General features: G+C 56.6%; 4 protein-coding genes across 5 annotated transcripts; 1 reads left to right on the top strand and 3 right to left on the bottom strand.

Moving 5' to 3' along the window:
* Positions 1-2,416: 2,416 nt before the first annotated feature.
* Positions 2,417-3,873, bottom strand: JDV02_006777 (uncharacterized protein). Its single transcript, XM_047988201.1, has 2 exons — positions 3,650-3,873; positions 2,417-3,534 (listed from the first exon to the last, which is right to left on the bottom strand). Exons 1-2 carry the CDS (start codon positions 3,749-3,751, stop codon positions 2,596-2,598), a joined length of 1,041 nt encoding a protein of 346 aa, XP_047844193.1. The 5' UTR covers positions 3,752-3,873; the 3' UTR covers positions 2,417-2,595.
* Positions 3,874-5,187: 1,314 nt separating this feature from the next.
* Positions 5,188-6,789, bottom strand: JDV02_006776 (uncharacterized protein; the record flags this gene model as incomplete). The annotated part of the gene is made up of 7 exons (XM_047988200.1): positions 5,188-5,375; positions 5,426-5,502; positions 5,559-5,601; positions 5,656-6,204; positions 6,256-6,380; positions 6,430-6,525; positions 6,581-6,789. The coding sequence occupies 7 exons, from the start codon at positions 6,787-6,789 to the stop codon at positions 5,188-5,190; spliced, it is 1,287 nt and encodes a 428-aa protein (XP_047844192.1).
* A 1,296-nt stretch (positions 6,790-8,085) lies between these two features.
* Positions 8,086-10,450, bottom strand: KEX1 (Carboxypeptidase D). The gene is made up of 3 exons (XM_047988199.1): positions 10,085-10,450; positions 9,659-10,019; positions 8,086-9,600 (listed from the first exon to the last, which is right to left on the bottom strand). Exons 1-3 carry the CDS (start codon positions 10,255-10,257, stop codon positions 8,224-8,226), a joined length of 1,911 nt encoding a protein of 636 aa, XP_047844191.1. The 5' UTR covers positions 10,258-10,450; the 3' UTR covers positions 8,086-8,223.
* Positions 10,451-10,854: 404 nt separating this feature from the next.
* Positions 10,855-12,588, top strand: JDV02_006774 (uncharacterized protein). Of its 2 annotated transcripts, XM_047988198.1 has the most exons (4): positions 10,855-11,444; positions 11,498-11,515; positions 11,567-11,677; positions 11,739-12,588. In XM_047988198.1, exons 1-4 carry the CDS (start codon positions 11,126-11,128, stop codon positions 11,990-11,992), a joined length of 702 nt encoding a protein of 233 aa, XP_047844190.1. In that variant the 5' UTR covers positions 10,855-11,125; the 3' UTR covers positions 11,993-12,588. The 2 variants fall into 2 exon arrangements, with proteins under 2 accessions (XP_047844190.1, XP_047844189.1); XM_047988197.1 differs by having other exon boundaries at positions 11,567-11,758.
* The last annotated feature ends 5,247 nt before the right edge of the window (positions 12,589-17,835 follow it).

Here is a 17,835-nt window from a genome sequence, read left to right as displayed (position 1 = left end):
TAGTCAACCAGTTCATGATGGCAGTGGAGGCAATCACGAACTGAGCGAGGTCAATGGGTGAGTGCAACTGTTGTTTGTGGTCAATGTTGACCCCTGTTTGGTGCTGCTGCAGTAGCTGCTGCCGCTGGCGACGCTGCGACGCCGACGGGCCACCACCGTCCGCGGCGCTGGCGCGGTATGATTTGGTGACCATGGCGATGGTGTTGACGGGCTCAAATATCGACCCAAGCCCAGGACCGAGGGTGTGCTCCTCAAGTCTCGTCGAGTTGTGCGGTGCATCAAATGTGTGGAGGGCGCTGCCGTGGTGCCAGCCCGGCCGTCGACGCGCCATGCTTCGTGCAGACCGACAACGACGCTGGGAGCTGCTGGGGGTATCAACCCACGAGAACTTCAAATCCGCCCGCCGTATTTTCCTGGGGCCTGTCTGGGCCGCGCCGGCACCGAATGGCCGCCACGGGCACCTCACCACCTCATCGCCTCACTACCACGGGTGGCAAGCACCCGACCGAAAGGAGGAGGGTGAGTGTCGGTGAGGGAGACCGCAGTGATGAGTGGCAGGTGCAATGCCCTAGGCAGGCCCAACTCGAGACGTGGATGGTGGTCCCGGCGCCTCCAGTCGCGGCTCTTCCTTGCCCTTTCATCCGCGCAGTCGTCTTCTGCCGTTCTCGGCTCACCTCCGGCTGGCTGGCCAGCCACTACGTACCTCCATGCATCTATCACCCAACATGCGAGGCGGCGCTCCGTCTTCGACTTGGGCTCGACTCGGTGCCAACCTCACTCAATTCTCACCGTACCGGGTGCACCATCCAGGCGTGCTCCTTTCTTGTTTGCATGCATCCGTCCGGCCGTCCTTGGTGCGGGTTCCGATCGTCGACACGATACGCGCGCTCACACGAAGCCAGGGACAATCCGTCTTTCCTTTGACGAACAATTACGTCAGACCTGGTTTCGCTGGGAAACTAACCCCTAGCGGTGATAAGGTCGTGCGTCAACCCAAAGTAAGTGCGTGCGTGGGAACCCGGGGGAGCTGACGGGGCCGGCCCCTTGCTTCTGCGTCCCTCGCCTAGCAAGAAAAAATTCCACGGCCAAACACCAAACGGCAGGGAGCACACAGTGTGCACGCCAACGTGACTGTGTAGTGACTTGCCATCAAGGCCGACTAATAATGGTGGCCAGCAAAGCATCAGTCAGGTGACGTCAGCACCATTTTGCAACCCTCTCCGTGTCGCGGCACCACCACCACCACCACCACCACCACCACCACCATCCTCTACCTTGTTCCCTGTCGGCCGCTCCCCCGTGGAATGGAAAGACCACCATTCCTCTGATTGCTGGGCTGCGCACCATGAGAAACGGAGAGATACGGAGCGAGCGTCTAAGGATTGCGATCTGCCGTCTGCACGGCAGCACCACCACCACCATCACCACCAAGGGGCCCGCCCAGTCGCAGGCTTGATTGCTGGCTGGCTGACTGGGCGCGCAAGGGACGTGAGGCTCCGCAGCCGTGTCGGTCGCGTGTCACGACGGCCCACCTTCTGGACTCCGTCGCGCGACGCTGGCTGGCTGCCACGGATGACGCAATGCCCTTGTCTTGTCTGTGGCTGCGTTTCTTCGCTGGTTCCGTCAATACTCGAACAAGCCATGCCATCCGCCCTCTCGGGTCGGTGTTGAGTGCCGTCCAGGCACCGCGCCAGCCCCGACAGCCACTCGGTTGCTCCCTGCGTGATTTGAGGCTCGTGGCGTTGGACGAGCAGGCTCAGGTGCTCTCTCTGGTCCGCCTGTGTGTGCGACAATGCAGCTGTACTTCACTTGTGCCTGAACCGCTATGCTAGCACCCGTCATCATCGACCTCTTCTTGCCTCGGCCTGACGCCCGCGCTCGGTACTTCGTGCATACATACGTCCGCTCGTGCTACCACTCGCGCCCGTACGTCCACTATTATACGCCACACTCTCAAGATGCCCTCCGCAAACCCAATCGCCCCAGGTCGCCGCCCATCCCGCCGTGGACACTCAAAATGGTCCTGTTCGAGCCCGCGTGGACCAGACATACCCTTTGTGCCGTTGGGTAACTTGTCGCTATGCATAGTAGTTTGCCGACGAAAGCTCCTACGACGGGCTCGGCCTATGATCAAGGGCATCTTGAACTGACCGCTGATACCGACCGAGCTCCACCACAATGAACTCATGCGCATAGCTGCCGTAACGCTTTCGGCCCCTTTGAGCTTATGCTAATCGCAGAACCATCCCCAAGCAATGACAACATCTGTGACCCCAGGTTTCACGAAATTAGAAAAGAAAAAAGTAAATCACACGTCGATGTGCATCGCCACCAAACTTCAATAGGGGCATGTTCACACCGGCGCGCACACTTCACATAGTAGGTACTTTGTACAATCTACAGATGATTCTCCCTCTACGCCTTTGCGCCCGCCCCTGTCGCCCTGTCTGCAGGCTATCCCTCGAGGCGAGATAAGGATGATATGATACCCTCGCATGTTCTCGTAACTTGTGTTTTTTTGTGATTTGGGATAGACATATGCTTGTCTTTTGCATTGCACGAAAAGCCTTCTCAAGGTAGGTACTACCAAGGCCCCTAAGTTAGCAGTGCGCCAACGTCCCCCTTCTTCACCTTGAACCCATGCCTCGGGGCGTGTACCCTCACCGTCCTGTTGCCGCCACTGCCGCCATCCTCCTCTGCCTCCGTCTCAAACACGACCTCGTCCTTGTTCATCGCTACCAACCTTCCGCGGTCTCTGCCCGACGCGCCCGTGTCCGTCGGCCACACCGTCACCAGGTCGCCTCGCGCGAGTCCCTCCGCCGCGACGGTGTGGTCCTCCGCATCGACGTCGAGCAAACCCTCGTCGTGCAGCGCCGAGGATAGGATCGCCCTCGCCGCCTGGTCGCCCGATACCACGCGCGACTTCTGCTGCTGCGCTGCCCGCGCCGCCGCGACCGCCTCGTCGAAGCGCCCCATCCAGGCGTATACCTTGGGATACACCGCCGCCGAAAAGAACCTCTCCGGCAGCGCCCCCGGTATATTGGCGATCCAGTGCAGCCGCCAGATGGCCTCAATGTCCGCCAGGCCCGCCCGCGCCGTGCCCAGGACCCAGTCCCTCCCGTCCGCGAGCAACGTCGTCTCCAGCAGCGCAAAAACGCCCGCCATCTCCCGCAGCGCCTCTGGCCGAGCCTGCCGCATCGTCCCGGGCCTGAGCTCGAAGCCGAGAAAGTCCGCCCTGTCCCGCAAAAAGGCCTCGTCCTGCAGCAGCGGCATGTCGGTGGGCAGCACCGACGTCATGCCGCTGAACGTCGTGCCGCCGTCCGTCGTCAGCAGTGACAGCAGCCTCTCCAGTGCCATGGCCTCGGGCGTGTCCGCGCCGAGCTTCGGCGCCGCCGTGTCGTCGAGCTCCTCCAGCTTGCGAAGCTGCAGCCGCGTGTCCAGGTACACGTCACGGCCGATTGCCAGCACGGGGATGCGCCGGTATGCGATGCCCAGACGCGCGAGGTCCGGTCGCGGCATAACCAAGGGCTGAAGCTGTGCATGCAACGTCAGATTGTGTCTTAAATTCATGCCACAAATTGCGACATCAGGCGATCCGCCTGACTGCTAGTCGTTGCGCCGCGTTTGCGCGAGAAGAGAGGCAACCTACACATTCTCTGTACGGGATGCCCCTGAGGGCCAGATACCATTCCACCCTTCGCGCGTAGGGCGACCTCTCGTAGCGATAAAAAATAATATCGGCGCTCGCCATCGTGCTTTTTGGCCAATGACAAACTCGGCACCTACTTCGTACGCCTCAATCTATAAAAGTAATTGAGTGGTAGAGCAAACTCGTCAACGAAAATTCGCGGCAATCAAGCATTCAAATACCACTGAACGCTTTGTGTCACAGTCCCAGCCTCAGCATCATGGATGATGGTCCTAGTCCTCATTCCTGCCCGCGGAAACTCCGCCATCGCGGACTCGGAGTGGGCAGAAACAGTCAGGCGGACGCTTGGCATGGTAGGATCTGGAGCCCCGCGCCCTCGCCCCGCTCTTGTGATGCACCAGAGTCTATGCAGGCTTGTTCGAAAATGGTTCGCTCCGCATTGTATCAAATACCTACTGTGCCGGAACGTTTTGTTCGAATGAGGATCCCTCTGCGCGAGAATCAGCCCTCCCTCAAGACTCAGCGCTACCTTAAACGGTTTTATGAGACGCATGGCTCTCACGTCATACAAGAAAGAGCAAAGTAGGATACAAAGTAGGATAAATCACCGCATCCTATCTCCACATAAATAGCTTCTGTGTATTTATTGCAGTCAGCGTACGGCGCGGCGATCGAGCGCAGAGAGCGTACTCATAACTCATCCGTGGCAGGCGCATGTAGGCAAGTGGATCGGCCTGGTCGTCCAATGGCATGTTACGCGAGAAACGACATGTGCTCTATGAAGTACTTCGTACATACCGCAAAACCGCTCCCACTCTCCGTATCCATGGATGGGTCCAGAGGAATCTTACCAGTAGTCAGAACCATGGACTGCATAGCTTGGTGCCTTCCGAAAGCACGGCACTGCACAACTCGCTGGGTCTGAGGCCATCTCAGCGCGTCAGCCCCAGGCGTATGATAATTCACACTTCATAATTGAGCGGAACATTGTGCCTAGAAAAGAGGAGGAGCCAGAGATAAGAAGAGATGAAACAAAACGGCCATTTCATGTCTGGAACCCAAAGCAGGCCACGTAAAACATCAATGCAGCATGGCATACTACCGACGAGGGTATGATTCAATGCTGGCTACGTAGCGATCTCGTTTACTCGACGTATAGATCCATATAGGAAGTCAAGTGATTCAGTCGCCAAGCACATGTCAGTTGCTTCAATAGTCCCAGACTTTCGCCGTATACCCCCCTCGATCACGACAATGTGGACATCTCTGTCGAGGCCCTTGTTCGCGAGCAGGCAGTGACACCTACCAGCCTCCACTATCATAGGACTGCTGTCCTGCCTGTCCAGCACCTCCTGCGCCCCAAGAATCATTTCCAGAATTCTCAGTCGGTCCTGCAGCAGTGTTGAACTCTTGATTCTCGAAGCCATCGCCATCAACCGGTGCCCTCTTACATCGAACTTTAGTGTGTCCGAACTCTTGACAGTTTGAGCATTGAACCTTGCTCCCTATCTGAGCGTCAGCAAAATTCGCGTGTTCCTTCAAGCCAACTTACAATCTTTCGGCTCCGGGCAGTCCCTGCTCATATGCCCCTGCTTTTCGCAGTTGCGGCAGGTGACGAGGTCCATGTTGCGGGGTTGATCGCAATCTCGAGCCATGTGTTCCTCAGAGCCGCAATTGCGGCATCCGCGGGGACCAGCCTGCGGGCAGTCCTTAGAGAAATGTCCCACTGTGTATCATTAGCGAGGGCATTTGAGTCCAGGAGGAGGCACCACTTACTTTCATGACACTTGCGACATTCCACATTGTCGAGATTTGGGGGCTCTTCGCAGTCGGCGGCCCTATGGCCAGATTTGCTATCCGTCTGTTAGTTACTACGGTTGCAAGTCTGACTTGAGAATGCAGCACTTACCCGCAGTTTCTACAGGCAGACTTGTCTACACGAGGTTGAGGGCCTGAAGAGGTGTTAGTGTCCGCAACGATAGCATCCTTCAAAGACTTCCACCTACAGTCACGGAGGCGATGTCCTTCTTCGTTGCAGTTGCTGCACGAAATCTTCGGCTGGTCCGGCCTTTCCGTTCTTTCCTGGGTGCAAAACTTTGCAACATGACCAAGTTCGCCACAATTGTGGCATTTAGAACGACCCGAGTTCACAATCTCTCCAGCATCGTCAAGACGTGCGAGCAGCTCCTCGTGGCTCTTCGGGAATGACTCTGCCTCGCGGGGCCGGTCCGGCTTGTCGGTGAAGCGATAGGAAATGCTGTACTTCTTTCCCATGTTTCCCTGAAGATCCATATTGGTGAAGACGGTGACCAGGGATCTCTCCGTGCCGATGAGGAACAAGTTGACACCTTTGTTCAACAAGTCTTCCTGGAGTTCCCTGTAGGTGATGGCGCCTCCCACAGCCTTGACATACTCCTGAACGGCTTCCTTGGCGTCATCTACATCTCGTTCAATGGCGGCCTTTTCGATCTTGGCCCAGGCCTCATCTGGGGAGACGTCGGCGACCTGGTTCCGATTCACCTTGCGAGCATTTTCGCAGTTGTTTCGAAGATGTCCTAGGTTCTGTCAGGAGTTGCCAGTATATGGAGTCGCAAATGGGCACTTACCTTCTTGGCCACAGTTGCTGCAGACCATCGGTGGCTTGTCAGGGCAGTCGCGAACCATGTGTCCGTCCTGTTTGCAGTAGCGGCAGGTCATGTTCCGGGGCTCAGGGCACTCGGCAACACGGTGACTTCGAATTCGTTAGCAAAATCATCTTAAGGTGAGTCTTATAAACGTACCCTTTCCGGCCACAGTTGAAGCACTTTGCTTCCGCTTCAGCATGAGCCTCGGTAGTGTCACCTGGGCCATCGGCAATAGTGGTGGCCTCCGTAGTGCTATGAGATATAGTTAGCATCTTGTTGCAAGGATGACCGGCATGGTCAAACTCACCCAGTGGAAAGATCAACAGTCTGTTTCTCCTCAGAAGCTTTTCCTGGGCCACTACAGATGCTAGCATTTCCGCGCGTCGTGCGGTCGGCGCTCGGTCCAGCACCCCAAGAATCATCAGCCGTGGCATGGTTGCCGCTCCAGGCATCGCTCGCAGCAGGAGCAGTGCCCCAGCCGCCAGAGTCTGCAGCTTGACTTCCCCAGCCAGACATTTTGATTCGACTTCTCGATGGTAACGAGGCAAATTGACTGCTCTGGACGTGATTCGTTAGTATGATACTGAGTCTGCTTAGTGAAGAATGGAAGTAAGGAAGTGTGCTTGGTTCACGTTCTGAAGCCCATCCTAATGGAAAATGCCAGCCACGAATAGAAGTTTCGCAATTTCCAACGATGCAACCACCAAACAAAACCGCAAGGATGAATTTTGAAGCTCTACGGTCACTTCTCGGTATTTCTGTCCTCGCTTTGCGCGCCCGAGGATGAAATGATGGGTAGACCCAGGGCAAGGGAGACAGAGAACAGAGAGAAACAAGCAAGATATTATGAACAGCAGAGTCACTCCACTAGAGTAAGCGAAAGTATTGCTTACCTTGGTGCTCTAGCAAGGCCTATTTCCTTGGTGACGAAGATCACGGATCGCCTGTTTGTCGCAGCTGCAAACGGATTGTGGATTCCTGCAGGGGCAGCTTCGAAGAGTCACCTCGAGAGAAACGAGGGGAACCGAAGCTGACAGAGATGTGACTCGCGAACGTGATTTAAAGAGCTGCGTGTGCAGAATGGGGGGAAAGGGCGAGAGGTGAAGAGGAAGAGGAAGCGGAAAGGGTGTGCTGTGCACAGGCGAAAGGGATGTAAGGAACAGGCAGTTCGCACCTGCCTCTCGGCAGCGGAGCCACATTTTGAAGCAGCCGCAGCATTCTGGAGCCTCAGGCACACACATAAGGTGCGCGGCCAAGGAAACGAGCCTGTTCACCTTATCAGAGCCCAGTCACTCTACCTAGTAGGTAGTTGCTGCTGTTCAGTGACAGCTGGCACCAGCCGGCCTGCAGATGCCCTCTAACAGAGGCTCCACCACTGATCGGACGGAAACGCGTCACTAGGACCTCAAACCCAGACCTGAGCAGGCTATCAAAAGTAACAGACCTCCCCAACAGCATTAAATCGGCATATTTGAAGATTGAACATTGGTTGCCCCTGGCGAGAGTCTGGCTGCTGTCGCCAGCAGGATGCCTTCGGGTTCACGATCACGAGACAGGACAGCGATACTGGGCTATCAGGAACTTCTCACCATCAGTCAAATGTCCATAATACGTCAACTTTACGCTTTCTGAAATCTGGTTAGATTGAAAGCAGTCGGGGCGGCATGGGTGGCGTGGCAGCGACGGGTGCGCAGAGTGGTCAATGGATCTTCCACCCTCCTCCGCCGTGAAGACATCACGCACGGGTTCAGGTGTCGTCTAACAGGCGGTAAACTAGGCGACGTGGATGGACTTAAATTGTGTCCACAGCCGTGCCTAGAAACAGTGGCAAACGAACCAAGGAATAGAAATTATCTCAGCTATATACGAAACGGCAACCAGATGACGCCTCTACCGCCTACAAATGCATACCAGAACGGATCGTAAACCGCAGAATTTCCTGTGTACGGCTTAAGGCTTGCTGACAGTATTCCCGCTGGCTCCAGTGTTGTGTCCTTTCGTCTCACCGTTGAAACGCTTGCTATCCGCCTCTTCCTCGTCACTGTCATCACCAATGCTGTACTTGCTTCCGTCGTGTGCTACGGGGCTCTCCACGCGCAGATTGTCGAGACGCGTCTCGTCGAATGCGGCGGCCTCGAGGTCGCCACGGCCGTGCCTGCGGCGCATAGCGGGCATACGGGAGCTTCCGCGGCTGTTGTTATCCTCTCCGCTGAGAGCACTATAGGCGGCACCCTTGCGGCGCTGCCGCCAAATGAAGAAGCCCCAGGCGCCAGCCGCGATCACAACAATGATCAACACTACCTCTCCAGATCGCTGATACGCAGCCCACTTTGCATCATTGATCTTCTTCTTTGCCTCTTTCTCTGCGCTCTGAGTGTGGTTTGATGCGCCACCGACAGTTGTCTCGGGGCCCTTCTCGCCATCGATGCGGCTGTCCGTGGGCTCACCGCCAATGCTGCTAATATCCACGCCCATGAACCTATCCAGCATGTCGCGAGACCGACGAGGGTAGTCAAAAGGGACCATGTGTGACGCGTCACGGAAGAGTACATAGGTCAGGTTGCGAGCTTCTTGCCAAAAGCCAGCATCCTTGCCCTCGAATGTCCAGTTGCGCCGAGGGGCCCAATTTCCGGGCGTCACTTCGAAGCCCTTCCCGTCATTCCACTCCATGTTATCGATCAGCTCTTCAGTGCCGTAGTGGTTGCAAATAAGGTCCTCTGATCCCGAGAAGAGAAGTACTGGTACCTCCTTCATCAGGTTAGGAAGCAGCTCAATCGACGGGCGAGATTTCTGGGTCTTGAACGCCGCGGTCACCGCACCACTGCACTCCTGCCAGCCAGTGTTCCTCTGGCTGTTGACATGCAGGGCCCTGGTAACGTCAGTGCGTCTCAGATATGGCGTCACGCTGGACAGGTCCGGGGGCCAGTTCATGCCACAACTAGGGTACGAGTCCTTGAGGCGCACATCGTACATATTCCAGCAGGCATCGTCTCCGTTTCCGGACTTGGTAAGCTTCAGCATCGTCGACAAGATGCTCTCACATTCCGAGTAGTCGACGTGATCAGGGTTGTTGGCTCGAAGCCGGTCACAGTTGTTTTGCATATCCTGAAGCCGTTTAGTGTTGTCGTCGCCTTTCTTCAAAATGCCCTTTTCAAGGGCAAACTTGATATAAGCTGGGTACTGATCGTTGGGAGAGATCCAGCCATTGCCGATCAGGAGGCCCTTCAGGTTCCATTGATCGTTTGGCTTCTTCTTGTTGCGATCCAATATACCCTTGGCAATATAAGGAATGTGCTGGCCGGCGTATGATTCTCCGGCGATGTAAATCTTGAGAGCGGTCAGGATGAGGAAATGGTCAAACTGTTGCGGGGGATAGTGAACTTACGTCATCTCGATCGTATTCAGGGAATATATTGAAGAACTCCTCGAGAAATCGGACAAACTGGTCCGCCATCGTGTCCAGCTCGTGGATGTAGCTGTCCGTGTCGACGTAGCTGAATCCCGTACCCACAGGGTTGTCGACGAAAAGCAAGTTGGCAAACTCGTTCCACGACCCATTGTTCAAAGCGAGTGTGTCCCTGTTCTTGACTCGGTACGGCCCAATCTCCATCAAGGCACCATCTTCGGAGCTGCAGCCGGGGCCTCCGTTTACCCAAATTACAGTCCGCTGTCGGTTTGCAATGTGCTTGTTCTGGAAGTGCCAGAAGAAAAGGTTTCCGTTATGCTCGGGCGTTACTTCAATGTGTCTGTGATGATGACATTGAGTAAATGGACTGGTAGTTCAATACAGAGCTGCGGGGGGGGGATTTACCCAGCATGCATCTTGATCGGAGCAGAGTCCTTGGGTACGCCGGGCAGGTCGCGGACATAGTAATCGGCAGCCGACTTGCTCCCTGCTATTGCAGCGGTAGTCCAGAGAGCCAGAAGTAGCACCGCTGGCCAGCGTTGGCCAGGCGGTCGCGACAAGCAGGACAGCCAGGCCATTGCTGACGGATATCTCGTGCGGACAGCACGAGAGCGTTGATGGCGCGACAGGCCGGGGAAAGAAGGGGATGACGGGCGACCGGCTGCAGGGGGCTTTAAAGCATTAGTCGCGAACGACGACGAGGGCGTCGATGTCGATGTCGATGCGCGGCGCGCCGTGTTTGCTGTTGACGATTCGCGAGTTTGATTGAGGCGAGGTGGCATGTGTCGGGGCCACCTGATGGCGTAAGCACCCCAGCCCGGCATGGGCAGGCGGTACACGAGCGTGGCCAAATACCCTGAATAGAAAGCCCCCAGTGGCTGAGCCGGCAGGTGTTGGCGACTGGGTGGATTTGGTAGGCTGACGGGGCCACTGGTTGGCAGCGGCCGCAGCGGCCGCAACGCCTGGTCCGTGCTAGCATGGCCGAAAGCGGCTCTCAATAGCCCGACGGTGTAGGGTAGGCGGCATATTTCCATTGAGACGCCGCCACCTCCACTGCTTAACCTACGGCACTTTGGTTTGCAATTGATGCGAGGCCCGAATAATGCTCGTTTGTTTGGCTTCACTGCGGCTGGTGCAGTATGTCATCAAAGCTGTTTGTATTCATTTGGGGCCGACGATGGGGGATAGTACCAGGATGCCGTGTTCTTCAAACAGACGCAGTTACAAACATGTATGGCGGGTAGTTCCACTATCCGCCACGCCACATCGGAACTGCCTCACAGCCCAAAATCTTGAAACCGCACGAGCACTCTCCAGACTTTCGACACAGTGAGGTTGACTCGCCCACAGCCCGTAGGCGGTCACGAACCTCACAATACCGTGAATCATTCACGTTTGGACGCACCGAGAACAAAAGTGGACGTCTGTTTTCCCACTTGCGCAGCTATGGCGGGCGAGGGCAAAACCTTCATCGTCGAGCACCTCGACCCGGAGCTGGGCCCCTGGTCAGAACTTGAGTATGCCGCCATCGCGAGCGAGACGCGCGACTCGAACGGACGTTTCATCCTATCAAGCCTGCCGCCCGCGTTCCGAGTTCCTGAGGCGCTGTCTGGGAACGCGGCTTTTACCGCCGAGCGGCGCGGCGTCGAGGAACTCTACGCCGCCAACAAGTCGCGAGTCTGCCTCCTGGACCCGGCTGCGGCCAAGGACCTTGCGCCAGAGGATGGCGAGACTTTTGATGCCTTCTTATTTGGTGGGATTTTGGGTAGGTTCCCGCCTTCTCAATAGCGAGCGATCTTGGCTAATCTCGGCTCGCAGGCGATGACCCCCCGCGAGGTACGTAGTGCAATGGGAGAGGCGTTTCTGCTCGGGTGCTGACGCACGCAGACCGAACTTCGGAGCTGAGGAAGAAGGGATTCGAGGGTCGCAGGCTGGGCCCCAAGCAAATGACCACAGACACAGCAGTGAGGGTGACGCGTATGGTCGTGCAAGACGGGAGTGAGTCCATCCCATATAAGGCGGTTGCCTTGTCATGGCGCCCCTTTGCTGACCTGGCCAGTTCCACTTGACAAGGTACCACATGTCGATTTTCCCGAGCTCAAGTTCAACGAGCACGAGAGTACGGAAATGCCGTTTCGCTACGTCGTGGACGAGAGCGGCAACCCAATCATGCCACAGGTCAGTCCCAGCGGCGTGCAGATCGGCCTCGCCGCCGCTTGTGCTAACCGCTTGTTAGGGTATGATAGAGTTGATACAAAAGGATGCAGACAAGGCAGTAAACGACCTGTTCTAGCTCATTGTTTCGAATGCTGATACGTACTATCTGTCTTGGATTTCCTGCTTCAGATGTCGCCGAGTACGTGCTTATGAAGCCGTTTTTGGGCCAACGGCAAAGTCAGGAAAGCATTCTGATAGCGCCACGAGCGCGCATCGCCACGGTCATGTATCTCACTTATTGCGTTCGTGTCCTGTTGCACCCATGGCCAGAGCCTCTTATGCTGGCTAGCTCCCGGAGTCGCCGCTTTCCATGTCTGTCCTGCCGTCCAAACTCCCTCACGGTTTCGAAAAGAATGCACTGGCGGTCTGCTGCATTTACTACTGCATATATCGACAGTGACAGTCTGCGCCTAACCGATCACTTGGCGGGGAATTTGCCAGCATGGTGGCTGTCTCACGGCATGCAACATCACCATGTGGCACTTGGACGCAACTAGGCAGGCTGCAAGTCTGACGCCTCGTGCGGCGCCTGTCGTACCGTGCCAAATGTTCGAATTCATCCCAAAATGTGTCGCGTACAGACACGCGCTGGTGTGCCGTTGTGACATAGAGGGAGTATGGAGCATGCGTTGCGTGCGAGCCATGCTGCAGGCTTCCGCTCGAAATTCTCCGATGCAGCCGTCCGCTCGGTCATACATTACCTGACTGACATGCAAGGCTTCTCGATGCCGCAGCCCGAAAGACTTGGCTCGAGGCCGAACTTGCCTCGTCAAATGTCGGGAACGGCAGTCGTCGCCGCCGCGTGAGAGACTGAGCCACAAGCATTAGAGCGAGTCTTTCGAGCTGCTCTGGAAGCCCCCAAGGCGGGCGATTAGCTCACGAATGACGACTTCTTGGATCACGAGCGGTAGATTGTAGAAAGTCAGCCCAAAGACTTCGCGCCTGAAACGCAGCAAGTTCCTGACAGCGGAACCACCGCTCAGATCGCCCAATAGTCCGTTTCAGGGCTGTTAGACAGTCCGAAACGCCGTGCGGAGGACGTGGAGAGGACGCGTTTGGACGCCACCGCGTGCAGCTTGCTATTGTGCCATGCTTGAGTCTCATATTGATGGTATCCTAGGCTTCAAAAATTTGTGTCAGATAGGGATGGAACTCGTAGTAAAAATCACATATCAGCTCTCGTGGACCCGTTTCCTATAGTGGTTGTAACTCGGCCCCAAGGCGGAAAACTTCAGATTCAAGAATCCAATGTCGGCAGCAAACGCATGGGTTCCGGCCGGACCAAACGACGCAATCCGAATGCCCATATCGGACCGACTCATGGGCGCATGATGTTTCGTTGCGGATTCCATAAACAGAGTGTGACAACGGAGGAAACATCTGCTGGGTGTTGAAGAGGAATGGCGGAGAGAAGGGACGATTCGGGATGAACACGAGGCCGTGATGAGCCTCGCTCCTCCCCCAGCCCAACAAGGGGTTGAGACTACCGCACAGTTGACAAATACCCAATACTTCAGTCCCCAGCAGCACCAGGACTCCCCAGCATTGAAAGGGAACGACGCTGCAATGGATTCCTGCACATTTCTGCCGAGACTTCGTGTTGATGCAGGACGAGGTAGTTACTTTGACCGCTTGATGGACAAGGCGAGCCGAGCGGACCAGGGAACCCTTCCCAATCTGCAAGTGTGGCGTTGTTGGGGTTACGTTCGTAGTCGAGAATCACCGTTATTGACGCAAATGGTCGATCCCGCAGACGTTCTCGGACAGCCGATGGTCGTCCCAGGACCACGCGTACCCCGTTGTTGCTGCTGCTTCGAGGGATGTTGTCCCATCAGAGCCTTGGACGCTCAGCCGACCCTGAAACACCCGAGCCCTGGTTCCCCGTCGTTGCTAAGCTTTCCTTGCATGTGCTGCAGGTATCGGGACTGAGGTCGACGCTCTGCACGAGTAAGGTCTGTGCATGGGATGGGCCAGCCTAATCTACAGGACGTTCTCCCCACCCTCTGTTTAGTTTGCATCGGACCTGACAGTTGCCGCGCCCGATCCCCACGGCTGAGCAATGGAGTGCATGAGGGCTTTTCTACATGTGCTTACTCCCCGATGTCCCTTGATCGTTCTTGACGATGATGACCTAACCATGATTGGCGCGTCAATGCGTCAAGAGGAGAGGCGGTGACGGATACAGGAACGCCTAATACGAAAAGGCAAGATGGTACCGGGTTCATGGCTGTTGGAGTTTGGGGCGATTGCTTAGGAAAAAGGACCAAGTACGGAGTGTTCCTAGTACCCGACGAAGCAGTTCGTGCTCCAAGACGAAGGGTGGATCTGAGGTCCTTCGCAAGCCGCGTTTCTTCAGATCGGAGCCGACAGGTCTGCGCAAATATGGGGGCTGCTAAAAAAAGAGGCGGGAGCCAGGGCGGTCGCAGCGCCCGGGAAATGAAAGGACCACGGCAACGGTCGACCGAGCGGGTTTCGGACAGCTTGAGCCACCGTCACCCTGCGGCTGTTCTCGGTAAACGTCTAACCGACCGTGAACGTGAGCCGCGCAGTGTCGACATGCGTGCGTTCGATGATCGCTTCAGGCGGCCGTTATGCCGGAACATTGGGCTACCGATCACAGCTAGATTCGCAGGGTTGTCGAGACAGAGATGAGAGGGAAGGGTGTCGGATGACATGCGCCGTGCGTCGCCTCAACTCTCGGAGCTTAGCAGCCTTGGCTCGACGATCACGCGCACTGATGCCACTGTTTGGTTCCACGGATTGGTACCACAGAGTGATCCGTCCGGCACGTGGCATGCAACGACCTCTGCCGCCCAGCAGGACCCTCGAGGGAAAGGAAAACCCGTGCTCCGGGGGTCGTGTCCGCGTTCGGCTGGGTACGCGTTCCTTGCCTCTGTTGAGGGCGGCTTCATCAGCAATACTGCAGGTGTTGGGTGCGACGTGATTTTTAGGTCGCGTCAGGTTAAATCAGTCCGAGCGGACTCGAAATTGGCATGCAAGGTGGCAGATGACAACGAGTCGTAACGGCCTGGGCGAAAGGGGCGCGTGCTCAGAAAAGTTTCTCGAAGCGCGCATTGCCAAAAGGTGTTATGCGATGATCTTGGGCAGGCAAAGCATGGGATGGAGCGACCCTCACAGAGGCAAAATAGACGGCCCGAGGTAACGTCGTCAAAGCCCATCCGCCCTGATGCAAGCTGATTCGAGACGAAACTATCTTGCGCGAGGTGGCAACAGGGTTGGGACAGGGGTCCCGCGTCTGGAGACGACGGACCGCGATCGGCACCAGGGTCCCGTCGTGGGGTCTTGCCAGCCAGGCTTCGAGATTTGGGTTCGTGTTTGTCACTTGTTTCGCGGTAAACACTTGAATGCAAACTGCCGGCCCTGCTCCCGCCGAAGGGCTATCCCGGCTCCCGCGCTCTGCACACGCCCACATGTCAGCCCTCTCTTTGTATGCATCGCCAGCGTTTTGTGTTACGTACTGATGTAATGCAGAGGGACGCAGCGACGACCGGCGCGCTACCTGCCGCCCTGCCCGCTTCAGCGGCTGCCGCTGTTGCGCGAGGTCTGCCGTGATTGACCGAGGGCCGCAGGCGACCCTGGCCTTGCACGGTTCAATGGTGAGGCGGCGGAAACGGCCAAGGCTCGGTGATCCGGGGGGCAGTGGAGAGGAGGGAAACGATGCGATGAAGCACGTCGTCCATCCTCGTTTTACTTTGTAAATCTATGTCATGATCATCAATATACAAAAGAGCGGGCTACGAGCAAGCTTCAGACCCCTGGATTAGGCTACGTCACAAGCAAGGTACGCTGGGCAGGGCAACGCAAGTGAGGCTGCCTCCTCAGCAGCCTCCTCAGCTGGTAGAAAGCAACCCAAACACTTCACTTCAATACCCCGCGCCCCGGCCAATATCTGCAGACAGACGTGCATGTCGACTCACTTGGGAGGTAACCTAAGGCTCGGTGGCTTGGCTGTAGCAGCATCAAGGAATCGGCGCTAGTAGACAGAGATCAAGGCTTCCATTGGCAGCGATGCATGGGCTGCTCCTTCCCACGGTATGCAGCCGATGTGTGTCTGGTTTGGCCGGGTCCCTTCTAGGTCCGGTGGGTTGGAAGGAGCGAAGGATGGAGATGCAGTGGTTCGCAACGGAAACACCCGCAACGACAGTTCTTGCCTTCCGAACAGGACAGAACAGCCCAGGACGCTTTTAACGGGCTGCGGAGGTACTCGCGACCCGGGAGTACGCGTGTGCCCTGCCACATGTTGGTACCTTGCGTACCTCAGTACCCGAGACCCCGCGTACAGCATAAGGAAGGTACCTGTACAAAACAGAGAAGGTGCTTGCTGGCGCTTGTTGACGATAGGAAGGCTCGGTACCAGCATGTACCCGCAGCATGATATATTTTCCCTGTTACTTGGCGCCCAAGTACGAAGACTGCATTTACGAGTACCCAGTACGCTCACTCCTGATACCGTAAGGCCCAAGATGGTACTCGGCAGAGCCCATGGGGTCGTCGTCCCCTTGTCGTGACACGAAGCGGGTTCCGCCTTCTACCTACATCCGTACCTACCTACTTTGTAGTAGTACTAACATATTACCTACCTTACCCACTGCACACCATCGTCAACCACAGGCACTGCCAGCATCAATGCAGCTTCACACCACAGGGGCGCCGGGTCGCCTACCTCGAGGCGGCCAACCGCGATCCCATCGCGGAAAGCATCGCCGCACTCCGTGCGTCCTTCGACGGCGGACTACTCATGACTAGCATCACCGCAAGCAGAGACCCAGCATTGACGACGCTCGAAACGCATAAACTGCACTCGGTGTCCTAAAGTTCAGACACCTGTGAACGAGTAAGTTGCCAGCTCTCCTAAAGAAGTCGTTTGTGGGACCGGCTCAAACGCCAGGTCTCAGTGCCGTACAGCGGTGGACCGGAAACTCTAATACATACCACGAACCCGGCGCCGTTTGCTTGGTCCAGCATTCGCCCTGAAGCTCGAAAATGTTCATCCATCGGCTCCAGTCAGGCCTGCCGTTGCTGCGGAACCAACTGTGCTGAGGTGTCCAACCGCCGTTGGGCTGAAACGTGCGGCGTGCTGTGTCGACTCCACTTCCACCCTGGTTGTGGTTGTGGACGGACAGCCCAAATGGAGCCGTCGGCCTTTTGGGGCTGGCCTCTGTCCGTTTTGCCGGGCCCGTCTCTTGTCCAGCAGGTCGCCCTGCACAGCCCGAGGGCGGTTGACAAATGCTTGGGGACGCTATCCGACTTCAGTACATGAAACTTGGGGGCTATCAAGCACGGGCCCCGCGCTGAGGTTGTCCCATCAAATGGCGATCGGTCTTCTTGAAAAGGGTCTGGTTTCGAGACGACTTGGTACCTCCCGACGGCCAAGAGAGCCGACCCTTTTGAGCTTGCCATCTGACGGGCGTGGCGCGAAATGTTGACGCACCGTCGATGCCTTTCCACCGCACGCGCTTCAGAACCCTTAATTTCGTGACAGTGATTCTCGGGCCTATCGCGATTCTCTCTAAACTTGGCATGGGGCACATCCGATCAAGACACGGTCTGCACGGTACAGCTAAGGTACTGGCGGCTTGGAGCCGTGGTTTCGAACGTCATGGTGACGACCGACCGACAGGTCTTCGATTCACATGAGTCGTGCTGACAGAGCCGAATCTCACGCTCGTGCGACCACTGCTGTCGAGCACATCGCGCCTTTGCGTGATCTTTGAGAGCGCAATCCCGGCGCCAAGTTCGAAACTTCTCGACACGGAGACAGCGCTTCATCACAAAGCGGAAGTCATGAGCAACACTGCGGTGCGCCTTGGATGTAGCAGCAGCCTCGTTTCAAGTCAGCCCATTCTGGAGCTGGCGCCCGGCGGCGTCGCCTCGCCCTCAAAAGCAGACCAATCCTTGAAGGGACAAGACAGCAGACG

The sequence above is a fragment of the Purpureocillium takamizusanense genome, chromosome 6, assembly GCF_022605165.1.
Source record: "Purpureocillium takamizusanense chromosome 6, complete sequence".
NCBI lineage: Eukaryota > Fungi > Ascomycota > Sordariomycetes > Hypocreales > Ophiocordycipitaceae > Purpureocillium > Purpureocillium takamizusanense.
The sequence above is the reverse complement of the archived record's forward strand: the minus strand, read 5'-3'. Positions and strand labels throughout refer to the sequence as shown.

Coding starts and splice junctions, on each gene's coding strand:
- JDV02_006777 (XM_047988201.1), bottom strand. CDS start 3,751: ATGGCGAGCGCCGATATTATTTTTTATCGCTACGAGAGGTCGCCCTAC. Junction 3,535..3,649: donor GCATCCCGTACAGAGAATGT/GTAGGTTGCCTC, acceptor TTGCATGCACAG/CTTCAGCCCTTGGTTATGCC.
- KEX1 (XM_047988199.1), bottom strand. CDS start 10,257: ATGGCCTGGCTGTCCTGCTTGTCGCGACCGCCTGGCCAACGCTGGCCA. Junction 10,020..10,084: donor CCGATCAAGATGCATGCTGG/GTAAATCCCCCC, acceptor TCATCATCACAG/ACACATTGAAGTAACGCCCG. Junction 9,601..9,658: donor CTGAATACGATCGAGATGAC/GTAAGTTCACTA, acceptor ACCGCTCTCAAG/ATTTACATCGCCGGAGAATC.
- JDV02_006774 (XM_047988198.1), top strand. CDS start 11,126: ATGGCGGGCGAGGGCAAAACCTTCATCGTCGAGCACCTCGACCCGGAG. Junction 11,678..11,738: donor TATGGTCGTGCAAGACGGGA/GTGAGTCCATCC, acceptor TGACCTGGCCAG/TTCCACTTGACAAGGTACCA.